This window comes from Pyrgilauda ruficollis, unplaced genomic scaffold, assembly GCF_017590135.1.
Source record: "Pyrgilauda ruficollis isolate IOZ18807 unplaced genomic scaffold, ASM1759013v1 scaffold25, whole genome shotgun sequence".
Taxonomy (NCBI): Eukaryota; Metazoa; Chordata; class Aves; order Passeriformes; family Passeridae; genus Pyrgilauda; species Pyrgilauda ruficollis.
The window spans coordinates 7,580,344-7,598,899 of NW_024523822.1; the positions used below are offsets into that span (position 1 = coordinate 7,580,344).

The 18,556-nt window shown below is 39.2% G+C and overlaps 1 protein-coding gene across 2 annotated transcripts in view; it reads left to right on the forward strand.

Annotated features, from left to right (window-relative positions):
- Window positions 1-449: 449 nt before the first annotated feature.
- Window positions 450-18,556, forward strand: part of MTDH (metadherin) — a 35,235-nt gene continuing 17,128 nt past the window's right edge. For both annotated transcript variants that reach the window (XM_041470700.1, XM_041470701.1), the window contains exons 1-6: window positions 450-1,075; window positions 6,988-7,092; window positions 11,318-11,399; window positions 11,824-12,003; window positions 13,412-13,480; window positions 15,938-16,189. In XM_041470700.1, coding sequence (XP_041326634.1) covers window positions 671-1,075; window positions 6,988-7,092; window positions 11,318-11,399; window positions 11,824-12,003; window positions 13,412-13,480; window positions 15,938-16,189 — 1,093 coding nt within the window. In that variant the 5' untranslated portion in view covers window positions 450-670. The remainder of the gene's footprint in view (window positions 1,076-6,987; window positions 7,093-11,317; window positions 11,400-11,823; window positions 12,004-13,411; window positions 13,481-15,937; window positions 16,190-18,556) is intronic.

Below are 18,556 nucleotides of genomic sequence, written 5' to 3' on the forward strand. Positions count from 1 at the left end.
GCACAAGTCCTGTGAGGAGAGGATGAGGGAACTGGGGGTGTTTAGCTTGGAAAAAAATGAGGCTCAGGGATCACTTTATCGCTCTCTACAACCACCTTTAAGGACGGTGAAGCCAGGTTGGGGTGGGCCCTTCTAGGAAACCAGTGACAGGATGAGAGGACATCACTTCAAGCTGCACCGGGGGAGCTTCACTTTGGAGATTAGGAGGAATTTCTCCACAGAAAGGGTGGTCAGACATTGGAATGGGCTGCCCACCCCCGAAGGTGTTTAAGAAAAGACTGGACGTGGCACTTAGTGCCAAGGTCTAGTTGACAGGAAGGTGTTCACTCATAGGTTGGATTTGATGACAACAGATTCCAACCCCTCGGCTTCGGCCGCTCCCGCTCCGTTCGCTGCCTGCCACGTCGAGACAGCAGCCTTCCCCGCGGGCACCGCCCTTGGCTGGGCTGGGGGGAGGAGGAAGAGGAGGAGACCCGGGGGGCCCCGAGGCTGAGGCAGCCGCGTCCAGCGGAGGCTCCGCTCCCGTCCCGCCCCGTCCCGTCCTACCCCCACCCCCGGTGCCTCCGGTTCGGTCGGGCCGGCGCAGCTCTCCCGAGGCCGCGATGCGCTCGGCCTGAGCGCGCCCTCGCCGCCCCGCTCGGTTCGGGCCTCTGCGAGGCCGGGGACCGCGATGGCTGCGGGAAGCTGGCAGGAGGCGGCGGCCCGGTGGGCTGAGGAGGCGGCGGCCCGGGTGCGGGACGCCTTGTCGGGCGGGCTGGGGCTGCTGCGTGCCGAACTGGGCCTCGAACTGGGCCTCGACCCGCAGGCGCTGCCCACCTGGCTCGCCCTGGCGGTCCCGGCCGCGCTGGGGTTCGTGTTGCTGGGGCTGCTGCTGGCCGCGGCCTGCGGGGGCGGCCTCCGCAAGAAGCCGGCGCGGAGCGCGGCCGTGAGGAAGGGTGACGAGGCGGTCGGCGCGGGCCTGACGGCCGGCGGGGGCCAGGGCAAGTCGGCCGGCCCGGGCCCCGGGCAGCTGAACCTCAAAGGCGACGAGCAGAAGAAGCGAAACAGGAAGAAGCTGCCGGAGAAAGCGGCGCGGGTAAGAGGGGTGTGAGGGCCGGGAGGGCAGCGCAGGTGAAAGGCGAGCTGACAGCGGCGGGACCGGGCGGGCTGTGGCACCCGGCCGGGTCCCAGTGGGGAGGCGAGGGGGTCGCGTCTGGCGAGCGGCCCCCGGCCCGGCTGCCGCTGCCCAGGCCCTGTCGCGGTGGGAAGGATCTGGGTGCCATAGAGCTCTTCCCGAGCGGCCGTGAGATACTTGCTTGTGAAAGGAAGGGTATGGGGGTCCTGATTGCTCTGGAGCCGTCTCACGTCGTCTGGGTTATTTTGTTATTTTGAAAACCTGGAGGGGCAGCGCTGCCACAAGTAAACTACGCCTTAATAGCCCTGTGCGATGAGGAAAAGGCTGGCTTTTTGGATGCATTTTATTGTAAACAAAAATCATATGAAATCTGCTATTACTGTTATTATTCACTGAATAATAGGGTTACCAACCAGTAGTGGAAACCTTAGCATGGCTTAGAATTTCAAGCCAGGAGTTGTAGTCTAGTCAGCTAAAGACTATTGGAAGTAGCATTCTAAGCCCTATAAATGCTGTGATGATTCAAACTTGAGTAAGCGTTTTGCTTTGCATTTTCAATGGAACATGTTAGTGTCAGTGTTGCTGTGAGTGTACCTCAGTAGGAATGTGTCTGATTTAGTTATTACAGTAAGGATCATCTCCTTTAATAAGGAAATCTGTGTCTTAGCAGCCCCTTAAAAAGAGATAATTCCTGTAATTTATATTGTTTTAAATCCTCAATATGTAGTGTGGGAACCTTCCACCTTTGATAGTATGTGTCCACTTAAGAGAAAATTAGTAGAATGCAGAAATTGTCAGCTATCCTTTTAAGGCTTACAGTTGTCACAGTTTTGGGGCTTGAAGGGATTGCTTCTATAGCTTTTATATTGTTAGGATGTTTGTAATCCTATTTATGTCCCAATGGATTATAGGAATGAAAGTGTAACAGATGTCCCCTGCCTATTACAACTGTGTCGTATAATTATATCTTGCACTGTAAAATCTGAATTGTTTCCCTAATGATGAGAGAAAGGAGGGACAGTGGGTTTGTATCTTCATTTGAGTCTGTGGCAGCATTAAGATTTGAGAAGTTTGGGAAACTTTTTCATGAGAGTGTAAGGCTAGAATATCTTAAACAGAAAAAAAGTCTGTGTATGCTGCCAACCTGTCTTTGAACAGTGAACTACTGAAGTTGTTTCGGGAAGTTGCAAGAGACTGAATGCTGAGCACCAAGAAGAGGAAACATGATTCAGAACCTTTCTAGTGTAGCTAGGTTCTCCATTTTGGAGAAGGCATGCCAAAGATGTAATGTTTTTGCCATCTTGAGAGGCAGATACTTCAGTGTCAAATAGTTCTGTGTCAAAAAGTGTTATGCTTTCTTGACAACAAAGACTAATCCTAGAAATTAAATCGATTTTGCTTCGTTTATTTAGTTGAAACTCCAGTATGAAAACAAATCATAAACTCTTGCAAGTCATTGCCGAAGACATTAAAAAATGCCTCCGCAGAAGATTGACTGAATAGGTAGATATCAGTCTTGACTTGACAATGCTTTGTAGTATACAGCTTCATAAAAAGAAACTTGAGTAATTTTGTATAAAAAATAGCTGACATTTTTCATGAATGTGAATAATTGTACTCTATTGAGCTTGGTTTACGTAGGCATAGAATAAAGTTAAGGCAATCTTCTTGTAGGAGCAAATCTTCTTGTAATCAAAAGAGCTAAGTAGTTTTTAAGTCATTCTGTATCATTAAGATTTTAAAAGTTATTTTTATAGTACTTTGTATTCATTATTTCCATTGTGAGATGGAAAAAATCCTACCTTCTTCCAAAAGGAAATGCACAAACTGAATAATTAACTGTAGGTGCAATAAGTTTATACCAGTGACAAAGTTTAATAGGTCTGTCTTGTGCTCATTTTCCAAGAGAAGTTTGAAGATACCAGTATTCGCATGTCCCAATGTTTTCTGACTTACATGTGAAAAATTCTCAAAATAACTTTGGAGACTTAAAGATGCAACAAAAATTCTTACAGATTGCTGCCTGGTGATTTTCATCGTGTGGTTTGTGTGCTGTGATGCTAATACTGAGGGCTGGGAGGGGAAAAGAGTAAGCCTATTACCAGTAGATTTACTACAGGGCTTGCTGTGCCAGGGTCTAGATTTCCATTGCAGGAGTTTCAGAAAGCTTAGAGCAACTGGTCTGTGGCTTTAAGAACACACTACAGATGTCTAATTAAAAGCTGTAGGGTTACTTTAATACAGAATTCCTGAGCTCTCTGTATGGCAGGTGATGTGTAGCACTCATCAGTCAGGATCAGAAGTGTTTTTCACTGCAGCTTTTCTGAGGAAAAGTATCAATTGCTTTTTTCCTTGCATGTGGCTTTATTCAGTACCTGTAAGTAGGGTACAACTTACCTCATGATCTTAGTTAAATGTGTTTCTTTGAATAACACTGTGTTGACTGAATGCAGTAGTATCTGTGAGATTCTGTTTATTTACTTGCTGTTAATAGACTGAGAAAAAAATGGAGCTGAAACTGTTTAGCATTCATTAACATTAAAGTTTACAGAGCCAGTTCTGGCTTTCAGGCTGCTTGGAGCAAGGTATCATGGTGTCTTTACATCAGATTCTGTGCGGTAAACCTGAAGCTGCTTTTTTCTTTTTTTCATTTTTACTTTAACTCCTGCAAGAGGCAGAGGTCTTTGGCCTCATTAAGAATTTTTTTTTTCTGTCCCTAAAACTTAATATTTAATTTTGATTCCTTCCCTTCTGAATAATTACTGTGCCTCTCTCTCCTACTTCAGCAGAAAAAAGTGAAGCTGTTCTTACATGGTTTCTGTGCAATGTGCCAAACAACACAGAAACTTGACAGTAGCCGTCTTCTGTGCTCTGCTACCACTTTGGGAAGCCATTCACACCATCTGTTTGTAGACGTGGAAAATACCAAATTGACTTTGTACTTCCTATTTGTCATGCACCTGAAGAATAAATGCTACACATTCTAGTAAAAGTATTTGCATTCATTTGAGGAAGTTTCATATTTGGTCTGCTTGAAAGAACTTTCTGGGCTATGGCTGTTTATTGCTTATATGCACTTAGATTGTGTAAAGACTTTATACTCTCAGCTGATACTCATGGGTTGGTTTGTGTGTGTATTAGTGGTCAAATGGCAAACATAGGGCTGTAGGATTCTTCGGGCCTCACAGAGAAAATTCCTTAGTTTCTTTATGAAGAGAAGCTTGCAGAAAACATTGGCAAACAGATTCTTTCCTTGCCCAAGATATTCTAAGAGGTATCTTTATAATATGTGACTGAGGACTTTGGCTAATACAGCATTGTAAGATTGAGGTGATAGCAATTTCATTAATACTGTTTGAAGCATGAAACTGAGTTATCCTTTGCACTACCATGTTTAAAGAGTACTTTTTGTTTTGACAGTCTAAGCAAAACCTTTTTTACATTTGGTATGTATTAACGTCCTCATATGAATGTGTGTGGAAAAAGGTTTATTTAAGTATTGGAATTTTAAGGTCCTCAGGCAAGAAAAGCATTCAATAATCAATACTGTTACTGACAGCATTACTTCTGCCTTGTTGCAGCTTGCCTGGCAGCTTTAAGATGAGGGTAGAAAAGATGGAAAGTAATAAATTGCACAATTTTGAGTTAATTAATTTTGTCAGTGGATGTTTATTACCCATAGAGTTTTAAACTTTGGGCTACGGTTATCTTTTTAAAATGAAACATTTCTGAATACTGCAGAAAAACTTTCTTCCTTCTTGCTTCTGGTGCTTTCTTTGGTATATCCAAAAATGGTCACATGGATTTTGGTTACAATTCTATGATTCATCTGTGGGCAGAAAATAAATGTGGAACACTTCCACAGAAAAGGCGAGTATTACAATTAAGGGATGTATTTCTCCCGAATGTATCGAAGTCCAAGTTTTCTAGCATATTTCTAAAGGTTGTTGTTTACATGATCAGATGATCAGACAGCATTTTGAGCAGTCATGTGGATGAGTTTTTCCAGAGGGTTTTTAATGGATATGAATTAGTTTATTAGTTTCAGAGAAAAAGCTGAAAAAGGGTTTTTTTTTTTTTTAATTAAAGATTAAAACTCCTATTTATTGAATAGTTGGGAGGGATTAAGAAAGTTGTTTTCACTTTAAGGTATATATGTATATACCGTATATATATGCTACTAAGCAGGGTACAGAATTTAAAAAGTTAGTTGGCTGTAAACTTTTTTGTTACACATCCAATACTAGATGCATCAAATATGTTGTCTAACTTTACTTCTAAAGAGTCCGTGGAGAAAATAGAGAGGCACAAGAACTGAGTTTTGGCAATGAGTTATTTTCAAGATTAAGTATCAGTTCTTTGGTATCCCTGTGGAATATACAAATAAGGTGGACTTTGTTGAGAAGAACTTTTAGAGAGAGTTCCTAGACCAGACTTGTAAAATTTACTTTGTTTTCAGAATGCTAAGGGGAAATGTACTGCATATTAGATGTGACAAGTCTAGTTTAAAGCTGGTTGTTGAAGGAGAAGAGGGGTTAGGTGACCTGATCTTTCAATTTCTATTTATAGTTACTTTGAAGAAGTTGGCATGCTTGCTAACTACAGTAAGCAATACTATGTTATGCACTAGTGAAATCATGCCAAGGGTGGTTTGTAAGCATAATACAATGTGGCAAGACTTAAATGCCTGTAACAGTTAAATTGAGGATCAGATCTAATATTTGAAGGAGTAGGCCACACTAAGTTGTGATACGGCTTTTGTTCTACTTGAAAACAGTTAGGTTTGTGTGATGCAGAGTTACAACAGCTTTTGGGTTTTTAATAGCAAAAAAAAAACTAAAGATAATTGAGCTTGAAATTTATTTTGAAAGAATTGCAGGAATTAAAGCAGCTCTGAAGTAACTATTTATGCTTATTTAGTTTTCAGTCATTCATCTATCTGAGTCATTCTGAACGTGAACCAGTGATATTTGTGTGGACTCTATCAATTACTATTCTTAACAATTGTTTTCCATGCATTGAAATTAATGGCTGACTGTAGTAAAATATTTTCATCTCTTTTGCAGTTAAGCAGAGTAACTTCAGTCATAGTCATTTGTTAGAAGTAAATGATTTCTAAATTACTACATTTCTGTATGGGGAATATGTAGGCTAAGGTGTATGCCTTTGCTGTCAAAAGTAATGTAAAGACTCATTTAGTGATTGTCCAGAGTTCTGACTTTATATGTTGAATAATATATGCTAATTTTCTTTCCTTAATTGTGTGAGGGGGAAATGGTAGACTAATGTAACACCTGTAATCAAGTATGTCTGAAAAGAACAATGGGCTACCTTGCTTAGTCATGCTTCATGTTTGATTTCTAATTCCTGTTCTACTATGAAGTTTAACTTCTGAAGGAAGTGAGCTGGGAGGGAGATGCATAGAGAGAACTTGCAGGTGTTTGGTCAATGTAAAAATTATTTTTAAAAATTAGTCCTCTTGCTGAACTGCTACAAAGTGGTAATTGTGTTAATTTAATTAGATAATTTATGCCATGTATGACTGCAGCTGTTCTGAATCAGTTTTCAGAACACCTATAGGTAATTTTAAAAGCTGGTAAATTTCCAAAATGTACCTTTTGTTTTGAAATTCCTGGATTGAATAGGAGTGCGATGAAATGAGAAGACCTGTTCTCTTTCCTTTCTGATTTCTGTGTGTGGTAAATACAGAATTGCAGTAGATCCTTTGAACAACAATCCACAATTTCATCTGCTCTATTCAATAATCTTACAAGCATTTTTCTGTCAACAGTTGCATTTCAGTAATTGTGTAATTTGAGCTTTGCTTCATCTTTCTCTAATTTTTTTATTATTTATGCTCATTGTTTCCACAGCCTAATGGACGGTCTTTCCTTGAGGTATCTGAAGATGTAGTAATACAAGCTGTCCATAAAGACAATATAAAGCAGCCTGTGGACACAGAAAAGAAGAATGAAAAGGTTAGTTATGGCTATAAAGCAAAAATGTTAAAGTTTGATTTATAATATTTCAGTATCTAATAATTCTGGTTTTGGTTTAAAATCCTGTTACTTATATGAATGAAGAGGCAGATTTCTTATTGTGAAGAGTACTAATCTAATTTTGAGTTGAAAAGAGCTAAAATAGTATTTTCTTAACTTCTGAGACATGCCTTATCACAGAATGTTTGTCAAGGAAACCCCACTCCCAGCCCCCCACTAAACACTGATATCTCTGTTCATCATGTGACAGTGTTAAGCCTACAGAAATAAAGTTTGTTTCATCTTGATGGCTTCATGGGGATGCAGCATAATGATAGTATTGTTAAGTGCCTTGTAAATGGTCTACCAATTGGGGACCTACTATTCAAAGGATTTAGACCATGTGCCTGCTTATTTCTTTTGCCAGATGTATCCATTAGTAATTGGAATTGTTGATTTTTGATGATAAATGTGAGCTTTGAAGTCTGGTGTGGGCTTTTTTGTTACGCAAATTAAACAGCTACATTAAAAATGTCTTTTAAAACATCTATCTGCAATGTCTAATCTAAAAGGTAACCTTACTACTGGCAGTGTTATTTTTTGAACTGTGAGGACTAACCTTTTTTTATTATATATGCTGTCCTTTATGGGCAACATGGATATGCTCGAGCCTTTGATAATTTTTTTTTCTTGGTTCTTTTGCTAACATTGTGCATAAAGTTTTCCTACTGTCATTGTTTTCTGACTTTTCTTCAATAAAATGTTTTTATTGTAGCTATAATGAGGAAAAACAAAAGGTTGTGTATAAACTTCACTGTGAGGGTGGTGATACACTGGAACAAGTTGCCCAGGGAGGTTGTGGATGCCCCATCCGTGGAAGTGTTCAAGGCCAGGCTGGACAGGGCTTTGAGCAACCTGGTCTAGTGAAAGGTGTCCCTGCCCATGGCTGGGATTGGAACTAGATGATCTTTAAGGTCCCTTCCAATCCAAGCTCTTAATAAATACACTTGCTTACCCTCCAGTAACTTCTTTTGTGTTTAATGTTTTGGCTAAAAGACTCTATCCTTTTCGTTTGCTGTAGGACTTTTAAATATTTTTGCAATTGGCAAATTGAGTAACTTTTCTGTGAAATAGGTTTGCCTTAAAGTTCCATGATGTGTGGCTCTTCCTCTTCTCCATGCTTTGCATATCAGATTGACTTTGCTGGTTTTTTTTGCCCAAGAACATACCACAGTTTGAACCTGAATGAATAACTCTGTTTGCAGGTTTTTCAAGTAGATTAGGTGTTTAAATCCTCAGCTTCACGTTAAAATTGCAAACATAGTGACCTGAATTTTAAAATGTGAAGCTGAAACTGCAGCTCTAGGAAATAAGTACCACTAAATAGATGTGAATGATTAGTCAAATTGTGGTTTCATATCACTTTGGGGGATCCTGGGCAAAAAATGATTGGGTAAGGAGTAAATTGTTACCCTTCAATTAAAAGCATGCTTAAGAACTTGCTTTGAACTACAGGTAACTGTACAGGCTTCTAATTATTTGATAAGGCTTCTCAGGGCATCTATAACATTTGTAGCATTACAAACCTGCTGAGGTTGTAGGGGGTCCTGTGTAAGTGCCTTTGTGTACCATCTTTGGGATGGATGGTGTAAGACAATGGCTGTGATTTAAGTTGTATGTGCATGTGTGTACATATATGAATGCATGTAACCTATGGCCTGAAGGGCATATTTTTTTGTGCTTCAGTATGTGTGTTCAGTGAAAATCACACATCCTTTGTGTTTCTGTATTTCTTGGCTGCTTCAGGGTTGTGAATGTCATGTGTGTTTTTCTGCTTTGTGGGAGGGGAAGCTTTGGGCTCTGGCTGTTCACAAGGTTTATTACTCTGCAATTAGTGACTTGCCACAGTACAGGACAGGTTTTTTTAGTGTTTGGTGTAAGGGACTGTTCCCTAAGACATGACTCTGTGGATGAGATCGTGGGAAGTTAAAATGTCATCATCCATTCTGTTTGCAAGCACATAACTGCTTTGTCTTGAATACTAGAAATGATTACTCAGCTAGGGATCAAGAAGAAAGGTTTATTTTTCTATTGTTCTTGCATGGGGCTCAATGCATCCTAATGACTTAAAAAATTTGGTGAGCCTGCAGTATTCCTCATGTGCTCTTTGGCTGTTGGCAGAGCCAACACTGGCATCTTTGTGTGTTGCAGAAGGTGACCCTCTGAATGCATAGACTTCTGCAGAATGACCAGCTGGCTTGCTCTGGCTTTAGCATCTCTTGCTGTTTCCATCAGTTTGATACTGAGATAGCAACTGGTACAGTAGGAAGTTTAGCAGGTGGTGGGTTAATTGGATAAAAAAGGATGATTCTGGTTTTTCAGAACAGGGTAACGCAGTTTAGGAAAGTAAACGTGTTTTCAAGATTTACATTCTTGATTTTTTTAAAAATAGTGTTTGTTAATCACAAACTTCTTTTTCAGCTGTTAAACAACGATGTTTTTCTGAAAACTATAAAATTTGATGGCAATACTTCCATAGGAGCTAGTTATTTAAGGAAACTGAAGTTATAATTTGGAAGAGTAGTCGTCTTGAACTGTTGTCTGAGAGATTTCTGAAGTAATTTCAGGTCTTCTCTTAGTGCCAAAGGACAGTTGGGTAGTTATGGCTTTGTGGATAGAAACTTTAGGATCTCAAGTTCCAGTCTTAGAGTAGCTGCAAATGGGAGACAAAGGTACAAACTTATTCTGTTTGTAATCTTTCTCTGTTTGAGCTTGAAGAGGCAATTTATAACTAATTTTAATGCTAATTCTCACTTTCCTTTTTAATTCTTTCATTAGAAGTTGCCCTAGCAAATAATTTGACTTGTTCATATTTTTAGAACCAATTCTTCTCAGGTTGCTTTTGAAACCAGCCCTTCTCTTTTGGAGGCTTTTCAGAAGTTAGTTAGCTGTGTGCGGGCAAAGGTAGTCTGCTGAGCAAATGAGAATTCCATTTGGGTGCATCTGTAGTTTGGGTGTCCATGTACATTAAACCATGAGCTAACTGTTCAAATCAGTTCCCTAGATGTTATAGGTGTGGTGATGCAGCATTGCATATAAGCAGTGAATTTTTTATCATCTCTGCTGCACTAACAAGCTATACTGCTCTCAGTACCTGTATTGAAGCTACAGATTACTCTGGGGACGTGGTAACTCTAAGGCATATGAACTGAATAACATTGTGGGGGCCCATAGCATATCTGCAGCAGATGTAGTAATAATTTAGGTGTTACCAGTTCTGAATTCTAGAGAGATTGTTAGACACTTCTTGAATATTTAAGACTAGAAAACCAAATCGTGGGAACTCAGGTATACAGCTGGCAATTACTAGTCTGACTCTGACAGATGTAAGCCAGAAAGACATCCAGCATTCTTAGAATATTTCAGAGACAGTGAATAAGTGAATAGTTCTCCTTATAACATTTGAGTGGATAACCATATTTCTTTTTAAAGTCTTGTTGTTTTTCATTCATGTTTATCTGGTAGTTTTTATACCTTTCTTCACTAGGTTGTAAAGCTTTTCAGTACTGTGTTTTCTTTCTAAGAAGGTAGTCAAGCCAATTTGCTCCAAGGCTTTCTGCAATGTATTTTCTTCCAATAACTTGGGTTTTTTTTCTCAATACTATCTTTTCAACACTCTATATAGTTACCTGGTTGCACCAAAACTATTTGCAGTTTTGTCTGCAAATAGTCTGCAGCAGTCATGTCTGTTCCTATTTGTTTAGCTTAGCTCTTCAAGAAGCCATAATGATGAAACCTTGAGGGGAAAAAAAAAAGTTTGGAATATATGGGCTCTAATCACAGCTTGTGTTTTGAAGTAATTTCCAAGCTGGATTTTTTTTTTTTTTTTAAGGAGTCGCTGGCATTATTTATTTCTCCATGTGTAACTTTATACTTCTGCATAAAACAAATTTTGACAGAGTGGCATCTGCCTGCTAAACAGCTCATTACTCCTCTGTGACTGTGATGCTGCCAGCATAGCTGCTTCTACCTGCTTTCTACTCTGTAGCATAAGTAATGTTCCCCCCACCTGCCAATTCTGTGCTGCGTAAGTCTTTCACAGAAGGTTGTTCAGGAGAATCTGTTTTAAATTTATTCCTGTATTTTAGGGGGGGAGGGAGTTCTGAATCACTATGCCAAGTGATCAGTAAGTAATCATTAAGAACATGTTTTATTTTTATTCTAGTCAAAGAAAAAAAAGAAATCAAAGGGAGATTCCAAAACAGTTCAGGATACCTCTCGTCTGGATGGAAAGGAAGTTGATGAAGGTACTGAACACAAACATGCACAAAACGCAAACATTATGGCTTAAGTGCTGTTAAAGATTTACTTATGTTTGGTTCATAAAGAAACATAAGAAACTCATAACTCCATAGTCACGTATTGTGTATGGAAATATGATCTTTGAAACAACAGTATTTAGTAACTTCAACTGATTTTTTTAAAGCCATCTTTTAAAAACTGAGAAAGTGGATAGTAAGGTGTTCATGCTATTCATGTTTTGCTCTGTGAAGCCAAGTATTATCACAGAAAAACTTAACTTTGGCCATTTGTCGTTTTCAATCTAATGTTGAAGCTGACTGGTTAAACTGCCCTCAGACTTCTGTTGGATATGATACATGATGTTTGATAAGCTACAAATCTTTTCTTCCTCTCTGACTTAGTGATGTTTTCCTTTGGGTGATGTTTTAGGAGCTTGGGAAACAAAAATCAGTAACAGAGAGAAGCGTCAGCAGCGTAAGCGAGACAAGGTGCTGAACGATGGTGGCTCAGGAGAATCAAATCTCCAGGGCATAGAAAACACGGTTACTGTATCCATTGAACAGCTGATGCCTACACCATCACTTCCAGTTGGTCTCAGAAAAAATAAAGGTATGATGCTTGTTAGGTCTGTGAATGTGTCCTAGAAAGATAACTTTATTTGAAAGCTTAAATAGTGACTCTGTTTTGGATGTATGTTAGGTGTATTTGGCAGTGAAACTCTTGAAGAAATTATTTCAAGCTGTGTAAAAGTACTTTCTCATTGTGCAAGACTCCCTTTTTTCTAGCCTCATTTTTGGGGAAACTCAAGAGTGTGTTGGAGCAAGTGGCTAAGGCACTGGCCTCCACCCACACTGGTGCGCTGTTGGATGCTGCACAGCTGCATAGGCCTGTCCCTGTTCCTTCACTTGTGCTCTGTGACTGTGCCCTTTGTTTTCAGACGCTTCAAAGGCATCTTCAGCACTGCTGCAGGCAGCACCAACTCCTTAATTTTTTGAGTGCTTCCTTGTGGGAAGGTTATGCCTCTGAAGTTCTCTTAAAATATCATTCACTGCTTAACACATAGGTATTTTTTTCCAACATAGATTTAGTAGTATCCTGTACTAAAGCTGTTCATAATGGTAAGGCACGTGTGGCTGAGATTTACTAGTCAATTACTGTAGCTGAGGATTCAATAGGTGCTGCTGCTGCATTTACAGAAACAAGAGATTGCATGGGCTGGTTTAAAGCATGTGTAGGCACAGGAATTCCTATTTGGGTAAAACTGAGAAACAGGTGCTTTACTTAAATGAAACTTAATGTTCTAGCAAACAAAGTGACAAAAAGATTGAGCCTGGTACCTTGAAACAGTTTATCGAAATTTGTATACCTCACCCTCCTGTTTCATTGACATTCATTTGCACCTTGACTGAGTGCATAATTCTTGCCCTGAGGACTACATCAGTTGTTTCCTGCCTTTTTTTCAGTCCATTTACACAGGGCTCCAAGAAATGGTAATTCCAACTGTCTTTATGCACTGTTGCTCACCTTAACTACTGTAACCTCTCCAGTGAGAATCCTTTGTGTATCATACTTTTTTTGTATCTTATGTATCACCTTGTACAAGACTAATGCAAAAAGAATTTAGCTGTATCTAGTGTTTTCATGGTGAGGTAGAAGTTAGAAATAGTTACAGGTCTGAAATACTTAGAGCCACTCTTTGCTTGTAAATAACAACCTGTGTTTTAGATTTATGCTCTTTGTTCATTGGGAAAGTAGTTTAAGTTCTTTGAAATCTGCAGTTATTTGGTACATGGGTCCTAAGTCACTTTGAGAGCATTCTATCTGCAACATAAACACAAATAATAAAAAATATAGCATTTTAATTTTATCCTTAAGTTTTCTGGAAGTGTCTTAACTTACTGTGAGGTACTAATATATTATTTTCTTAAAATATTAGTAATGTATTGTTAGAAGATTGTTTTACAGGTGTTGCTTTATAAAAAAGCTTCATCTAGCTTTTTTTCCTCTTCTTAATCAGGTGATACACTTTTGAATGCACAGATTAACAGTTCTAAACCTGCAAAGGGGGAGTCATCGATTCCACAAGGTAAAAAGTTTTTATTATTGAGCATCCTAAGTAACTAGAGAAGTATTTTACAGAAGTGAAAACAGCAACTGTCGGTGCAGGATTTTGAGTTACTGACATGGAAATTTACTGTACATCTGGCTCTTTTGGCTATGCAAATATTATACTTCTAAGTTGCAGTTATTTCTTAAGAAATTGAAAACAGTCTCTGTTACGTGTAGAAATACAATTTTGAATTTTCTGGTAGATTACCTATTATAAAAATCTTTATGTACAGAACAGTAACATTTATTTTTAAGCTCTGCTGAAAATTTTTTTTATGCTAACTTTTCAGACTTACTCACTTATTTGTGTTAATGAATTATTTTCTCAAAGAAACCCTGGTATAGATAACTGCAGAGAGCTCACAAGTCCTGATTATTGTTTACACTTGTATCAGGTTGAATATACGTTACTCAGTTCTTTACATTCTCCTTTGAGATGCATAAATACATTAGTTTTGAAAGTTGTTACATATAAATACATGTTTATAAAAAGAATATACTTGACATATATCATACACAAAACTTAAAATATTTGACTAGTAAATCTTAACAGTTTTCTAATAACAGATACTGCTATAATAGTACTTGAAGTGAATTCGTTTGAGATAATGAAATCAAGATGATTGTTACTTACATATAGCCAACATTAGCTGTGTTGCTTTAATCAAAAATAACTAGTATAAATAAGCAAGTCAACAAATGAGTTATTAAAAGCACACAGATCCAGAAAGTGAATTCCTTTCTGCTTGTTTTTGAGAGCTTTACTTCACACACAAACTTCCTGTACTGTAGCACAGAAGGAGGGTGCTGTATTCTTCAGAGATGCCTAATGGGAGGACAGGAGAAAATAATCAAGTTTCAGTAAGGGGAAGGTCATGAAGAAAAAAGCTTTTCATGAGAGAGTTCAAAGCATCTCTGGACAATCAGTCTTTATGGTTTCCAGAACTTCAGTAATATGGTATAATTTTGAAGTTAGCTCTTCATTGAACAAAAGGTGGGACTAGGTGACTTTGAGAGATCCTTTTCAATCTTCAGTTTTTGATTTAGCGAGAACTGGCTGGTCATTTAGAAGTTAAAGTTTTTGACAAGAGAGTAGTATAATATACAGAGAATAATCAGGCTCCTGCTTCAGGACCTCAGCTGCCTTTTTGCAAAGTTGCAAAAAGGTTTTTCTAGCAGCTGCAGTTTGGTTTCTGTCTCTTCAGTATTCTTTTGTTGCCTTTCATATTACACTAGGAGGACATTGACTGACAGGAGCAATGCTAGTGCTGTAGAGAAAGGGCAGTGGTTTTTGTACAGCAGTGGTGACCTTGCAGATGTCTGTGTTTGGAATTGATTTTTCTGAGAAAATGTAGGCATATCTCACCTAATTAATTCTATGTCAGTGAGGCCAGCTTGAATTGGGCATGTTGATCCTGCCTGAGTTACAAGCTCATTTGAAAAATAAAATGTTTGGTCTGTGTTTTTTGTTGGCATGATACTGACTTGTGCATGAGGGTTTGGCTTACTGTTTAAGTGTTACACATGTAATATGCAAATATTTCTTAATTGCTTGTAGAAGAACGGTTCTTCCGTTTTTTCCACTGCATATGTAAAAAGATAAAGGGGATTTGATATACAAAGCACTTTGAAAAAGGTTTGTGATATATAGGAAGGGAGGCTGGATGCACTAGCCCTTATATTTTATAGGGACATAAATTTTAAAAATTCCATGATAATCTTTGTCTCAGTGTGCTGCTGACTTCTCAAAGAACATATTAAACTTGTAGTGGCTGGTAATTTCTCATGAGGATAACATGTAACAGAGATTCTTGCAGTGTTGTGGTCTTTTACCTTAGTGAAACATAAAATATGTTACTTACAAATGGAGTGTTACTATGATTTCTATCTCTCACTGTGAGGGACTCTATGGTCAGTATATCATCTATGCTCTTTGTAAATTCTGTGTAGTGTTTGGGAAGTATTTTCTAATACTTGGTAATTTCGTCTACATCCTGCTTGGAGAACTGCTGCATGCAGTTATGAAACAGAAAATAGTCTCCATTTAGTGCATGGGTTTTTCCACAAGTTGTCCCCATACTCTCTAAGAGAAATTAGCTGACAGTGTTGAAAGTACCCTCCCCACCCTTTTTCTAATCTAGAGACACCAGTTCACCAACACCAGGTTCAAGCCCTATAAGGAAAGGGATGAGGAAAGAGAGTGCGGTTGGTGCTGTTTTTTCCTCCCTCTTCAAGTTAGTAGACAGATGGTGCATATCATCTGAACTGGAAAATCAGCTGAGACAGAGCAGCAGCCCTGTCTGTATCACACTTGTGTAGCAAAGCTGTTGTTCATTCGGGGGTTTTTTATTAAGTGAATGTGCATATAAGTGATATTTTAATTATTCATCCAGTTGTTATTTTAAATAATCCTTTTATTATTGTTGTATTTAAGTTTCTCCAGGATTGAGTGAAAGCCACACAGTAAATGGAGGAAGCTGGAATGAGAAGTCTGTAAAAATCTCCTCACAGATTGGTGTAGGGGAGGAGAAATGGACATCTGTTCCTTCAACTGCAGCTGGGAAGAGGAAGACTGAGACATTGGCTTGGGGCCAGGACACTGGAGATGCTAATGGAAATGGAAAGGACTGGGGTGTAAGCCTGGTAGGCAGGCCCTGGAAAGAGCGTTCTTTGTTCACTCCTATTGGTAAGCTATTTCCAAGAACTTGCTTCATATAAGCAATTTTACATAAATTTATTTTTCAGTAGTGGATCTCTGAAATATTTTTATGTTTATATATTAAAAACATCTTGACGTGGTCTAGTGAAATGTTAACTGAACAATTTCTGTTCACTGTAAGTTCTGATGGCTTAGCATCTTTGTTTCTGTGTACAGTTAAACTGGGTTTTTTGAGTTTGTCTGACAAAGATTTTTTTCTGTGAAGGAATGTAATGTTGTATATCACTTTCATAAAATTCTGAAGATGATTACTAACCCATTTTGAAGCATAATTTCTTTTAAATTATGCCTTAAAAGCCAGGTTGGATTCTGTTGATCCAACATGATAAAATCAATTGTGTATGGTTTTGGCAGGTGTTTTTTAGGCCCCAGGCATAAACATTGTTTAACTCGTGTGACACTTAGTGTTACACTGTTTTTCTCATTAGAAACTGGTTTTTTTAGCGTTCAGTACAATTTTCTGCCTTTTTTTCTTGTGCTGTCCATAGTAATAATGGAGAAGAGATTTCTTAATTTCTCTCTGGGCAATACTCATCAACTTATTAGTAAATGCTGTAACATGGCCCTTCCCACTGTTCAGTCTAAGTATCCTCATCTCTTCTGGTAGGCAGTGTTCTTTTGTCATCAGCAGTGTTACCTCAGTCTTGTCAAGTAGCCTCCAGCAGCTGAGCCCCATCCAGCCACTCGCTCACTGTCTCACCAGCATGGGAGATATTGGAAGGAGAAAAGCTGGAAAACTCCAGTGTTGATATAAGGACAGTTTAATAGGGAAAGCAAAACCTGTTCATACAAAGAAAGCAAGGAAATAATTCTCTACTTCCCATGGGCTGGTGGGTGTTCAGCCAACACTAGGAGAGCAGCGCTTCATCACATGTAATGGTGACTTGTGAAGACAAACACCATAACTCCAGATGTCCTTCCTTTCCTCCTTCTTCCCCCGACTATACACTGAGCATAATGCCACATGGTAGGGAATATTCCTTTGGCCAGTTGGGGTCACTTGTCCAGGCTGTGTCTCTTCCTACTTCTTGCTGGGAAAACTGCAGCTCTAGCTGCCTTGCTGCCAGTGATGCAAGAAGTGGGAAAGGCCTGGACTCTGTGTGAGCACGGCTCAGCAACATCTCTGTATTACCAGTCCTGTTTTCAGCACAAATCCAAAACACAGCCCTACCCCAGCCATAATCTGCAGAAGTCTAGGCCTTCTTTTATTTCTCTGGCATATTTTGAAATTAAGTTCCTGAGGCTAGATTTTATATACCCTTGGAAGCCTTACCATTGCCAAGTAGAAGTGAAGGGCTTTTTTTTGTGTTCTGTCTAGATGTGTTGTGCTGTGTATTCTAACAAGGCATTTTGTAGTGACTGACCAACATTTTGTTGGTTTTGTTACTGTTGGTTTTTTTACATCATGTCTACCAAGCTGATTTGCTTCTGGTAAAATGAATAATTTTGTGGGGAAGGAGAGCAGTGAAAGACTTTCATGATGACCTCACTAAGGCTTTCAACGCTGTCTCTCACAGTGTGAGAGACAAACTAGAGCAGGTGTAAAACTGATCAGGCCCAAGGTAATGGTCAGTAAGTCCTACTCTCCCTGGAGGCTGGACAAGGAGAGTGTCACAAGGCTGTACTTAGAACTGTCCTGTTTATCATCTTTGTAAGTGAGCTGGAGGAGGCAACCATGTCATTCACATCCAGGTTCCAGATTATATCAAACTTGAATGTGGGGGCAGCAGTCAGTTGAAACAGTCCAGGTCAGGGATCCCATCCAGAAAGACCTAAATCTGATGGGAGTAATGGGCCAACAGGAACCCAAAGAAGTTCAGTGAGGACAAATGTCAAGTGCTGAATCTGGTTGGAAGCAATCCTGGCTGGATATTGACTGCCTGGACTGCAGCTTTGTGGATAAGGGGTCTTGGTGGGCACCAAGGTAGACATGAGCCAGCTGTAGATCCTAGTAGCAAAGAAAACAAACAATATGCTGGGATGCATTAAACGGAGTCAGTAAATTGGAGGTTAGTGGCTGTCTACTTTTTGGACAACATCTGGAATGCCTATCCAGTTTTTAGCCACTTCTCCCCCAATTAAGTAAATGTAATTCTAAATAAAAGCCACTAGTAGTTTTTACTGGCCATTTCTGCTTATTTTCTGCCTTATATGTAACAGTCTAGTATGTCTTTGTTTTTAAGCAGTATCTCCTATTCATCAAAAATTGTTCTGAATTTTATTCCCTTCTTTAACATATATATATATATATATATAATATACTCCAAGCTGTGTTCCATCTACATGTACTTTTCAAAACTTAGTGATAGCAGTAATGGGAGGAATAATATTATG